This window comes from Aquarana catesbeiana, linkage group LG01 (genome assembly GCF_042186555.1).
Source record: "Aquarana catesbeiana isolate 2022-GZ linkage group LG01, ASM4218655v1, whole genome shotgun sequence".
NCBI lineage: Eukaryota > Metazoa > Chordata > Amphibia > Anura > Ranidae > Aquarana > Aquarana catesbeiana.
In genome coordinates this window covers 42,886,483-42,900,272 of record NC_133324.1, presented here as the reverse complement: position 1 = coordinate 42,900,272, position 13,790 = coordinate 42,886,483, and the positions used below count along the sequence as shown (strand labels likewise).

Sequence of the window (13,790 nt, the reverse complement as noted above, 5' to 3'; positions counted from 1 at the left end):
GCGATTTTTTGTGGGATTGCGACATTGCGGCGGACAAATCTGACCTGAAATTACACTTTTTGGTGACCAGTGACATTATTACATTGATCAGTGCACTGATCAATGTATAAATGACACTGGCAGGGAAGGGGTTAACACTAGGGGGCAATCAAGGGTTTAACTGTTCAACTTTGTTCCCTCAGCGTGTTCTAACTGTAGGGGGGATGGGCTCACTGGGACATGACAGAGATCATTTTCCCGACCACTGGGAACAGAAGTTCTCTGACATGTCCCCTGTCAGAACGGGGATCCACCTTGTTTACAAAGGCAGATCCCCCTTCTGCCTGTGTACTAGGCGGGTCGCCGACTGACTTTGAGTCTGCCCCACCCGCCGGCACACTCCCGCATCATGCAGCAGGAGCGAGAGCTTGCTGCCCGCAATTTCACCTGCGTGAGCCGCCATACAGGTACAGCGATGCACACAGGACAGCTGACTTTCCACCATATAACGACTGCGGCTGATTGGTTTCTCTGCGGAGCTGCACCTGCTACTGTTTTAGTAAATAAGCCCAGTGTATTTTTGAGATTACAAAGAAATTCATTATGCATGGATTCCATAGACTTTCCCTCGTGGGGTGTACCAACATTCTTGGTATATTGTGTAAAAAAAAAAAAAAAAAAAAACACATGGGACTTTACAGTTACAAACAAGTGTCACTGCTAAAATTGTATTATCAGATCATAATAAAACCCTGTAAAAAGACTGATGTATGTTAACATTCTATATTCTATGATACCTCCATGTATACCCTATTATTCAAGAACAATGACCATTGCTATAATCTGTACAATACTTTCTTACCTCAATATATAATATCACTGCATGGATCAATGAAGGGAATACAATAAATTCTCAACATGTTTTATGAACCAAAAATCTACTTCTTCATGAGAGCACAGTATTTGTACAATCATACAATACATTAATAGAAAAAAAACATGAAGATGAAAAACATTCATTTAATATGATGGAAAAGTTTACGTGTATAACCTTGTAATAAGTCACAGCCAATATAATAAAATCATGACTAAAGGATTCGTCAACCTTGGGTCCTTACCATTAAATTAAAGACACAGTCTGCGTGACATGGGTTTTATACGGCCACAGCAGCCAATTTATTAACCAAATAATAAATAACATAACATGAAAAAACATGTAACACATACCCGTAAGAACAAAATAATGTCCAACAACAAGTGGTCTTTGGGTGTCTTAAAAAGGCACACTTTATAACTGTAATGGTCTATATCCTCAGCTGTGCCCCAACAGGCTCGAGGACGCTCGGACATCACACCTACTTCCATATTCCCCTCCCCCAAGGGATTTATCTCCTGGGAGAACCACCGCTAACCAAATGTAAGCGGCATCCTTAGATGGGCCCCACTAATCCTGTGACCATGTAAATTTCTCACTGACCCCCAAAGACCCCTTGAACCGCCGACTGCTGTGACAAGATTGAAAAATACACCACAACATTAACTTTATACCGTATACAACATGGTTTTTATTATTATTATTGTTTTTTTTTTTTTTTTTATTAAAATTATTCTTTTTTTTTTTGTTTTGAAAATAACACATGAATTACTAAAAACACATTCACCCGCATTCAGAAAATACCAATACACCCCCTACCTGTCCAGCATTCTGACTCCTAATACCAGGGCGGGAGGGTGGGAAGATGTCTCCTCTCCAAACTTCTCTGAATGATGCAGAATCCACCCCCTACGCCGGACCCCAACCTCTGGACCCTGCCCCCTCTGACTTCTACCTCCAATCAGGTAAGAGCTAAACCTATGCCCCCACCACTGACCTGACTGACCGTTCCCTGACCCCTGTTCCTCCCATAGTCATGCATCCCCTCCGTCTATTCTCTCCTACGGGTCTCACTTTAACACCACTCCTATATGCAAAATTCCAACTGTCTGGATGGGGCTACGGGAGATAAATGAGATAGTCCACTCCACTCCACATTAAATCTGTGGGTATTATAATCATGATAAATTGAATCTGTTAATAACAAGATAATCTAGTAATTTAAAGTTATAGTGAACTTCCCAAAGATATCTACTTAAATTAAAGAAAGGGGTAAATCCTCAGTTACAATATATCCTCTAGAGACCACATTATTCAGCTTAAAGTGATTTTAAAGGTAAAAAAAATTAAAATAACAAACATATTATACTTACCTCCACAGCTCGTGCAGCTCGTTTTGCTGGGGTCCCCCGGCGGCTCTCGCGGCTCCTCCCCACAGCTGATAACCCTTTCAGAGAAGCGCTTCCCCGAGGGGGTTACCTCCAAGTCCAGCATTCGGCATCCATAGAGGCCGAATGCAGAACTTGGCCTCACCCCCTGGTGCTCGCGTCATTGGATTTAATTGACAGCAGCAGGAGCCAATGGCTGCACTGCTATCAATCTATCCAATCAAGAACCGAGAACCCCCGGGCAGAGAGACAGCGCATCTCAAGTTTGAGGATTCAGGTAAGTATAACAGGGGGGCTGGGGAGCCTGTCACTGATAGGTGTTTTTTCACCTGAATGCATACGATGCATTCAGGTGATTTCATACACTGCTTCTAGACCTGCCCCATTTTTGGACAGATATCGGTTCCTTTATTTCCTCCACAGTGGGCCTGCCCTATATCCTGAATCCCAAGAACTGCCTTCTTGGCATTTTTGGTGATCTGTCTATTCCCACGTATGCTAAGAAACTACTCTGCATCTTATACTTTTATGCAAAGAAGTCCATATTATTATCATGGAAGGGATCACAATCCCCAACAAGATCCACATGGTTGAAACTATCTAACATCTCTCTCCCACTATATAAACTTACATTTGAGACCCGCAAGAGAGCTAAAACATTCCAAACAATTTGGGGCAGATGGCAGTCCTCTGACTCTAATGCCGCGTACACACGAGCGGACTTTACGGCAGACTTTGCCCGGCTGACTTTTCAACGTACTTTACGACGGACTTTCTGAATGAACGGACTTGCCTACACACAATCCACCAAAGTCCGTTGAATTTGTACGTGATGACGTACGACCGGACTAAAACAAGAAAGTTCATAGCCAGTAGCCAATAGCTTCCCTAACGTGGCTTTATGTCCGTCGAACTAGCATACAGACGGCGGACTTTTCGACCGGACTCGATTTCGACGGATTAATTTAAAACATGTTTCAAATCTAAGTCCGTACAACTTTTGAGAAAACAAAGTCCGCTGGAGCCCACACATGATCGAATTGTCCGACCAAATTCTGTCCACCGGGCAAAGTCTGCCGTAAAGTCCGCTTGTGTGTACGCGGCATTACTCAAGGGTCAACCTGTTAGCTTTATTACTCTTTGGTTGTAATAACCACCTTATTCAGTTTTCTTTATGTCTGTATGTAAGTTTGTCTTTATAATCAATAAAAATATCTTAAAAAAATTCAAATTAAAGAAAGGGGAGGTTAATCTTTATGGGTCCTATGCAGACTCTCCTCTTGTTGGTAGACAACTGGGCAGCCTCAGGTGAATACATTTGGCCCAGTGTTTCTCAACATTTTGCAGACACGGCACCCTTGTTTAAATGTATGCAAAATCCTAAGACACCCCAATCTAATATGTAAAAAATGCATATGTTGCTTATCAATGGGGAACCTGAGCCTGTGATGTTGCAGTCACTCACCTTGATTAATTCATTTCACATCAAAACCCCTCTTTATATCTATACTCCCCCATCACGTCAGAGGCACCCCTATACATCAGAGTCTTCCCTATGTGTCAAAACCCCCATTATATACCAGATTCCCCCCATCAATGAGTCTTCTCTTTACATCAGAATCCACCATCACAAAGCCCCCCAAATCACAGAGCTCCCCATCACACATTTCCCCCAGCACAAAGTTCCTCCTAATCACACAGTCCCCTCTTCACATCAAAGCCCTCCAGATAGATGTGGTAGAAGGCGGGAAGTGGAGCAGGTCTGGAGGAGCCATTTTTGCGGGAAGGCTGGCTGCCAACATCATAGCAAATAACAACACCATACCTACTGCCCTAGAGCATTATTGGTTGTTATGATGCAATGAAAATAACAGTTTTACCCTATATAATCAACAAGGAGAACCAAACTCAGTACTGAAAAACACCAGTAAATGTTAATGTAAGACTCTACAAGTAAAAACTAACTAACCTACACAAAACTGTCATGGGACAGAAAGTTCCAGAATGTCCATGCTCAACAGGTGGATTATGGGATGTGTAGTTCTGTCACTGTTAGGTGAAATTGATCTCTGTTGAGGAAAAAAATGACAGCTCCCCACAACTGTGGAGGAGTGGAAGAGAAAACTTATACAAAACTGCCTGGGAAGATCCAGGACACTTGGCACCAGACCAGGGAAGGAATGTTGGGACAGAGTGCTGAGTCTGTTAACAGCTGTCTGCCAGCACAACCTATTCCATAGACACAGAGTGGAATTGCTAGTCTATCCTCAGCTGTTCCAGAAACACAGAGCAGAGTTGCCAGTCCAACTTCATCTGTACCAGAGACACGGGAACCACCAGTCTATCCCCAGCGGTTGAGCTAATCTGAGTGGTTGGTGGTAATATAACTACAGATTCAATTCAAGTTGGTGTCTTCTAACTCATTGTCAGGAGTGTGGCAGAGTGGTTATATTGATAATATGAATAGCCCATACACCAGATTAGTCTCAGGCAGTGGAGTTGCTAGGGGGTGGCTTTTGGGGCTATAGCCCCGAATCTAGGGCCCATAGCCCCGAGTCTCTGCAGGGGTCCCCAAGAGGAGGGGAGGCACTCTGGGGACCCTGATGTAAGTGGGGGGCTCTCTGGGGACCCTGATGCAAGGGGGAAGCTCTTTGGGGACCCTATTTTAAGGAAGAGGCTCTCTGGGGACCCTGATTTAAGGGGGAGGCTCTCTGGGGACCCTGATGTAAGTGGGGGGCTCTCTGGGGACCCTGATGTAAGGGGGGGCTCTCTGGGGACCCTGATGTAAATGGGGGGCTCTCTGGGGACCCTGATGTAAGTGTGGGGCTCTCTGGGGACCCTGATGCAAGTGGGGGCTCTCTGGGGACCCTGATGCAAGGGGGGGCTCTCTGGGGACCCTGATGTAAGTGTGGGGCTCTCTGGGGATATACACACACACGTATATTACTGTATATATATATGTGTATGCCCGCCCAAGCGTATGACTTTCTTTACTACGCTGCTATGGGCTCTAGCCCCAGATCTTTTGTAGACCTAGCAAAGCCTCTGGTCTCAGGGGGTTTATTCACTCAGTAGCTCTTTCAGAGGTGTGCTGTATATGTACAAATTACATCCCCACTGCTCCTCCAAAAATGACTGTTTAATTAATTAGAATGAAAATTAATCTGTGTTATATGTATTACTCTTGGCAGACAGTGAGAACTGTATGAATTGTCCAGAGGAAGAATGGCCCAATGAGAAGAAAGATCGGTGTATTCCAAAACACCTTGAATTCCTTTCCTACACTGATGGCATTTCTAAAGTATTACTAACAATTTCTGCTGTACTCTGCATTGTGACTGTTTTAATAAAGGGGGTTTTTATTTCCTATCTGAACACCCCGATCGTCAAAGCTAATAACAGAAATCTGAGTTTTGTTCTTCTTGTCTCCATTTTGTTGAGCTTCCTCTGTGTGTTCTTGTTCCTTGGTCAGCCACTAGATATAACCTGTGTATTGCGTGTCATGACATTTGGAGTCATCTTCTCCATAGCTGTCTCCTCTCTTCTTGCTAAAACAATCATGGTTTATATCGCTTTCAAAGCCACCAAACCTGGCAGCTACTGGAAAATATGGCTTGGAAGCAAACTGGCCAATTCCATAGTATCAGTGTGTTCATCTATTCAAGTAATAATATGTATTAATTGGTTGTCCTCTTCTCACCCTTTTAAGGAAATGGACACTCATTCTTATCAGGACAAGATCATTATTCAGTGTAATGAAGGGTCCGTTATCGGGTTCTACTCTGTGTTGGGTTATATGGGGTTTCTGGCAGCTGTGAGTTTTGTTCTGGCTTTCATGGTGAGGACATTACCGGACAGTTTTAATGAGGCCAAATACATCACCTTTAGCATGCTGGTTTTCTGCAATGTCTGGATTTCCATGATCCCGGCCTATCTGAGCGCTAAAGGGAAATACATGGTGGCTGTGGAGATATTTGCCATATTGGCCTCAAGTGCTGGACTTCTAATCTGTATATTTTTTCCAAAATGTTTCATTATCTTATTTAAACCTGAATTGAATACACAATCATGTTTACTTGATAGCAAAAATAGACATGAATAACTACTCTTAGGAATTTGTTTATAAATGTTTTCACACAAGATTCAAATAGCTTTCACCCAAGTCTAAGGAATTTCAAATGTTATTAATCCTAGGTCAAAGTTGTGTAAATCTCATGGAATTTTTTGTTTTTAAAGGTAGATGGAGATGAAACCTGGGGCTGGAAGTGGGTGATAGTTTTCAAATTAATGTCATTGTTATGTTGGTGTATTCCCTGTAGGGCATTTGATTAGTAAGTAGGCAGCTGCTGCAAGCCAAGCATGTCCAAAATTACGTTTTTTTCAAGGTTAATTAGGTACTAATGGATTAGGCCCTATTCACACCTGAGCATTTTGTAGCTTGAAGCCTGAAGCTACAAAACACTGGAGGGGAAAAAAATCAATTATTCTCTGTGGAGATGGTTCACATCTCCACTCCAAAACGCCTGAAGCCAGAAGCTCCAAAACGCCTGAAGCTCAAACAAGTTCTGGAACTTTTTTTTTAGGCAAATTTGGGCGTTTTTCTGGTGACCTTTTGACCTGTACAAAATCACAGCAAAATGCGCCACAATCGCGGCAAAAACGCTGTAAAAACCGTGGGAAAAATCATGGCAAAAATCGCACGACTTTCTGCCTGAAAACGCTACGCTCAAGTGTGAATGGGGCCTTAATATGTGTTTGTTCACGCTGCAACACAACTTAATTCATTAGTTATGTCCGAGTCACCAGACTGTCAACCCTATATTTTGCTAAGCCTTGGTGAAGGGGCTGATGTTGGACTCCTAAAATGTGTTGGTTGTTTTACCCATTTAATATTTGAAATAAACCTCATATCGGAATTAAACTATTTAGTGTGGCATTTCAATATTCAGATTAAGATTTTTGAACAAACCCCCCAGTAACCTTTTGTCAAAGTTCTCCTCTCCTTACAAAACCTGCCTCTGAAATTTGCCCATACTAAACCCAAAGTGTTTTTTCGTAAAAAATGTGATTTTTGAATGTTCAGTCAATGTTCTAGTAGTAAATGGGGTCAAATAGATTTTTAACTGTAGCAATAAAAAAAAATCAAAGGAAAAGGATGGACATATTTTCTCCAAACAAATAAAATTCTAATAATGACTGTGGTTTCCATTTTCATAAGCAAATGGTAAAAGCAAATGAAATGTTGAAGTATTTTTGAGCGACATTTGTCAAGTTTCTGATGGCAGTATCGAATGATACAACAAGAATTTTTCTGCAAATGTTCGTATAGAAAACTATTTCTGTATAACCAGCTTATGAACCAACAATGTAAAAGGAGCCAAGAGCTTCACCTGCCGGCTGGAATTGTAAGTGTGGGGAAAAATATTCTAAAAAAAAAAAAAAAATCATAAAAAGCTTAAATAAAGTTAACAAATCAATATAAAACATTATACATTTCCTTTAACAGGCAAATCAATGGAAAGCTAAGGACTTGTAAAGTGGAAATGATCTTGTTTAGGGCTCTTCTAAACTCATTTTAGTTATAATAAAATGATTCTCAAGTTTCTTAGAAATATAAATCACATTTAAGATCACATTTAAGTGAACCTGTGTTTTTCCCCAGAAGAGTAAATAGTTATCTTAACTACCCACTCCCCACCTGATCATATTCACATTCTCCATAATTGCCACCTTTCCTTTCACTACTGAAAGTGAACACTAATACCTTATACTTCCAGGTATGGGGGCATGTGGTTTCCTCCCCTTCCTCCCATGTGACAACACTGGTGCTTGGTGATTGGTTATCCAAACAAAAGAACTCGCTGCTCCAGGTGAGACAGGAAGCCTAATGATATCACGGTTGCCCGCCTCGGCTCGCCTCCGCATACGATCAACACTGAAGAAATGGCTGCACTCCAAGATCCATCACAATTCTTATTTAATGAACGAACATCCCAAGTGTTACAAACAGTTCAAATGGTAGATGCGTTTCACACACTAACAGGTGCGCTTATTAATTACAAAGATAAGTCAGCATTGTTTTCCTTATATACACCTATCTAGTATAGCAACAGGTGAAACAGATCATTCAATTGTAGACTTTCTTTTAGCCACATGTGATTCACATAAACATTAATGAGAAAGAGAAAGACATAGACATATAAACTTGCACAAATTTAGATATCTATAAAAGCCCTTTCACACTGCCAGCGCCTGAAAAGTGCTGGTAAAGCGCCTCTTAAACTAGCGGCGCTTTACCAACATTTTTTCTAGCGCTAGCGGGGCACTCTTAACCCCCGTAGTGGCCGAATAAAGGGTTAAAAGCACCCACAAAGTGCAGCTGCCAAGGCGCTTTGCAGGCGCTTCCCATTAATTTCAATGAGAAGGGGCGCTTTAGGAGTGGTGTATTCACCGCTCCTAAAGCGCTGCAAAGAAGCTGCTTGCAGGACTTTTTTTGACGTTCTGCCAGCGCCTCAGTGTGAAAGCACTCGGGCTTTGGGATTGCAGATGAGGCTTCTTTCAGACGCTTTACAGGCGCTTTTTTTTTTTAACGCTAAAGCGCCTGAAAAACGCCCCAGTGTGAAAGGGGTCTCAAGATAAAATTGGTAGTAGTAATGAAGATATACCAATATAGACAGTCCATGTGCTATGAGAAAACAGGAAACAGTGTGTACATCTGAAATATGTATATAAATGTGTATATGGAGAAGAGAAAGCATACCAACTTTAAAAACATTATAACTTATTTTTATCCCAATGGTTAAAGATAAATGTATGTTTCCTATACTCCATTAGACCTGTGTAAATGTATATGTAAATACATATGTATTATTTTAGCTAACCTCACAATAAAAACATTGATCAAAAACATGGGGAAGCTATCAGGGTATAAAGATGAAAACAGGAGTACAGGACGAGACAAAAAAGGCCAAATCAATCGACGGTATATGGTTCATACAGAGCAAAGACAACCATTGGTTATCCGTTCCGTATGACCTCAATAACCTGGTCAATCCTAACTAGATAGATAGATTCAAAATGTATATATATATATATATATATATATATATATATATATATATATATATATATCGAACAATGTGGGTGGTAAAAATATGGCCCAAGTTTAATATAGTCCCTATGCCTTCTGTAATCTATAGGAGAGGTTTGTATTTAGTAAATAAATCGATGGATTGAATGGCCAACTAACCTGGGCGTGCATAGTAAAAACACACAGTCCAAATTTTATGTTGTGCCTATGCCTTCTACAATCTATAAGAGAGACTCGTATTTAGTAAATGGATAGATTGAGTGGCCAGCTAACCTGGGCGAGCAATGGTATCATATGAAACAATATGAAACAATATAGGTGGTAAAGAGCCCGGCCCAAATTTTGGATTAAACCTGTGTCTTCTACAATCTATGGAGGGGGGGGAACTCATATTCAATAAGTGATCTGAGCAACCAGCTACCCTGGATATACACAGGAACAGTACCATATGGGACAATATGGGCAGGTAAAAATACGGCCCAAAATTTAAATAGTCCCTCTGCCTCCTGTAAACTATGGGAGGGACTTGTATTCAAAAAGTGAAATGGACGACCAGCTATCCTAGGTAAACATAAAGCCAGAAACAACACTATTGTAATTAAAACTGTCATATTTGCTAATATGCTGCTGGAGAAAATGTATATTTGGCTAGTCATAAAAATGGGTAACATCTCACTCAAAATTGAGCCCATGGGGGGAGCAAGTCTGGAGGTGAAATATCCAGAAAACTTCTCTCCGGCACAACAGCCGGAACACATCACCCCCCCTCACTGGCGACCTGATCTTGTCAATTACTTGTATATACATAGCTGAAGTATTGCCATTATGGCATAGATTAAAATGCTTGGCTACATTTGTATTCACATTTTTTGTCACACTATATAGATGTTCATTGGAACGATCACGAAGACGCCTGGTTGTTCTACCCACATATTGGATGTGACAAGTGTCGCACGTCAGTAGGTATATGACATAATTAGTGTTGCAGCTGTAGAAATTAGTTATTTCATAGTTCTCCACAGCCCCTCTCCTTGTATTCCAGTCCCCTCCACAGCCCCCCTCCTTATATCCCAGTCCCCTCCACAGCCCCTCTCCTTGTATACCAGTCCCCTCCACAGCCCCCCTCCTTATATCCCATTCCCCTCCACAGCCCCCCTCCATGTATTCCAATCTCCTCCACAGCCCCCCTCTTTATATCCCATTCCGCTCCACAGCCCCCCTCCTTGTATTCCAGTCCCCTCCACAGCCCCCTCTTTATATCCCATTCCGCTCCACAGCCCCCCTCCATGTATTCCAGTCTCCTCCACAGCCCCCCTCTTTATATCCCATTCCGCTCCACAGCCCCCCTCCTTGTATTCCAGTCCCCTCCACAGCCCCCCTCCATGTATTTCAGTCCCCTCCACAGCCCCTCTCCTTGTATTCCAGTCCCCTCCACAGCACCCCTCCTTGTATTCCAGGCCCCTCCACAGCCCCCCTCCATGTATTCCAGCCCCCACCACAGCCCCCCTCCTTGTATTCCAGTCCCCTCCACAGCCCCCGTCCATGTATTCCAGTCCCCTCCACAGCACCCCTCCTTGTATTCCAGGCCCCTCCACAGCCCCCCTCCATGTATTCCAGACCCCTCCACAACCCCCCTCCTTATATTCAAGTCCCCTCCACAGCCCCCCCCCATGTATTCCAGTCTCCTCCACAGCCCCCCTCCTTGTATTCCAGTCCCCTCCACAGCCCCCCTCCATGTATTTCAGTCCCCTCCACAGCCCCTCTCCTTGTATTCCAGTCCCCTCCACAGCACCCCTCCTTGTATTCCAGGCCCCTCCACAGCCCCCCTCCATGTATTCCAGCCCCCACCACAGCCCCCCTCCTTGTATTCCAGTCCCCTCCACAGCCCCCGTCCATGTATTCCAGTCCCCTCCACAGCACCCCTCCTTGTATTCCAGGCCCCTCCACAGCCCCCCTCCATGTATTCCAGACCCCTCCACAACCCCCCTCCTTATATTCAAGTCCCCTCCACAGCCCCCCTCCTTGTATTCCAGTCCCCTCCACAGCCCCCCTCCTTGTATTCCAGTCCCCTCCACAGCACCCCTCCTTGTATTCCAGGCCCCTCCACAGCCACAGCCACAGGGGTACATAGTACCACTATTCTCTCTCACCAAAAAAGTGCCAAAAAGTAATAAAAACACAAAGACAGCTTTTGAGAATTCCTTTAATAAAAAATAAATAAATAATGTCCCCCGATGTAGATCCATTATTAAAGAAGGCATGTCCGTGGTGCTGCTGGTATCTCTGGGAGCAAACATATGAGCATGCTCAGACCGGGCCAGGACAAATGTGCATAGCCATTGGCAACGGTGCACAAGCATGAGCACTCATGCATCTATGCAAGCATCTGTTACTAATGGTGGTGCCAAGCGGCTATTTAAACAGGCTTCAGTATGGGCTTGTTTCTGTTTGGTCTGCAGTGTCTGTGTATTGTTCCTGATTCAGTGTGACCTCTGATCTTGATCCGGCTTACCTCTCACTCGCGTTTGTCTGCTACCTACCCTGACCCTGGCTCATGTTTGGATTCTGCTCCTGTCTCCTGTTTCTACTTGATTGATCTCCCCATGCTGACTTGGCTTGTTACTTGACCATCCTGCTGTTTGTCATTTATGCCTGATCTGCCCAAATTTTACCGACCCGGCTAGTCTGACCTTGCACCTTGCTCATCCAGCCTGCTACAGTTTCCAGTCCAGCAAGCCCTATCTGATTCCTGCTTCCAGCTGCTTACTACAGTCTGACTCCAGCCAAGCATTGTGCCAGCTCATCTACTACCAGGCTTCTCTTCTGCTACTACTTCTACCTGCTGACTTTTGCCACGCAGACTACTGGACTGATTACAGGCACTCATACCTCGTGTGCTGTCTCACTACTAGTGGCCCTCAAGCCAGAGCTGTACGAGAGGCCTTCCTCTACACGTCAGGCTCACTGTCCAGGTACATGACAGTACCAAGCAGCCATGTCTGAGCCTGCAAGAAGACCCTCTTCATTAGATGAAATCTGCCAGCACCTCATTGCTCTTACACAAGCAGTTAAGACCCTGCAGGAAGGGTAGGTTCACCTGGAGGAATGTGTTCAGTCCCTGGCTACAACAGCACCTGTCTCTGCTTCCTCCTCCACCCCTGCCACAGCAACTGTTCAAACAGAGACTCCTGAAAAACCCTGCAATAATGATGCTGCTACCTGAACCTCAACAACCAACCCCTGAGAGGTTCTCCGGTGACCGGAGTAAGTTTAGAGTGTTCCGTAATGCATGTCAACTCTACTTTACTTTACAGCCACAGACTTTTTCCTCGGAATCCACCAAAGTGGGTTCATCATTTCCTTACGTTAACCACTTCAATACAGGGCACTTAGACACCTTCCTGCCCAGACCAAATTTCAGCTTTCAGTGCTGTCGCAGTTTGAATGACAATTGCGCGGTCATGCTACACTGTACCCAAACTAAATTTTTATAATTTTGTTCCCACAAATAGAGATTTCTTTTGGTGGTGTTTGATCACTTCTGCAGTTTTTATTTTTTGCTAAACAAATAAAAAAAGACCGAAAATTTTGAAAAAAATAAAAGTTTTGCTTTTGTTTCTGTTAAAATTTTTTGTAAATAAGTACGTTTTCTCTTTCACTGATGGGCACTGATAAGGCAGCACTGACAGGCACTGATACGGCGGCACCGATGAGGTGGCACCAATGAGCGGGCACTAACGGTCACTGACGATGGGCACTGATATGCGGCACTGATGGACACTGGTAGGCGGCACTGATGGGTGGCACTGATATGCAGCACTGATGGGCATTGATAGGCGGCACTGATGGGCACTCATGGGTGGCACTGGGTGGCACTGGGTGGCACTGATGGGCACTGATAGGCGACACTGATGGGCACTGAAAGGCGACACTGATGGGCACTGATGGGCACTGATAGGGTGGCACTGATAGGCGGCACTGATAGGTGGCACTGCTGGGCACTGATGGGCACTGATACGTGGCACTGATGGGCACTGATACGCAGGACTGATATGAGGCACTGATAGGCATCCCTGGTGGCACTGGCAGTGGTAGGCATTGGAGTGGGCACTGATTGGCAGCTGCCTGGGCACATAGTGGTATTTCCCTGGGGGTCTAGGGGCATACCTGGTGGTCCAGTGTGGATGGCTTCCCTAGTGGTCCTGGGCGGCTTCCCTGGTGGTCCAGGGCGGGATTCGAGGGGGGGCTGTGCTGATAAACAATCAGCACAGACCCCCCGTCAGGAGAGCAGCCGATCGGCTCTCCTCTACTCGCGTCTGTCAGACGCAAGTGAGGAAAAGCCGATTACCAGCTCTTCCTATTTACATCGTGATCAGCCGTGATTGGACACAGCTGATCACGTGGTAACGAGTCTCCATCAGAGACTCTTTACCTAGATCGGTGTTGCGGGGTGTCAGAC

General features: G+C 44.2%; 1 protein-coding gene across 1 annotated transcript in view; it reads left to right on the top strand.

Annotated features, from left to right (window-relative positions):
* Positions 1-6,641, top strand: part of LOC141131866 (vomeronasal type-2 receptor 26-like) — a 117,269-nt gene extending 110,628 nt beyond the window's left edge. Inside the window, exon 6 of the mRNA XM_073620075.1 lies at positions 5,433-6,641. Coding sequence (XP_073476176.1) covers positions 5,433-6,343 — 911 coding nt within the window. The 3' untranslated portion in view covers positions 6,344-6,641. The remainder of the gene's footprint in view (positions 1-5,432) is intronic.
* The last annotated feature ends 7,149 nt before the right edge of the window (positions 6,642-13,790 follow it).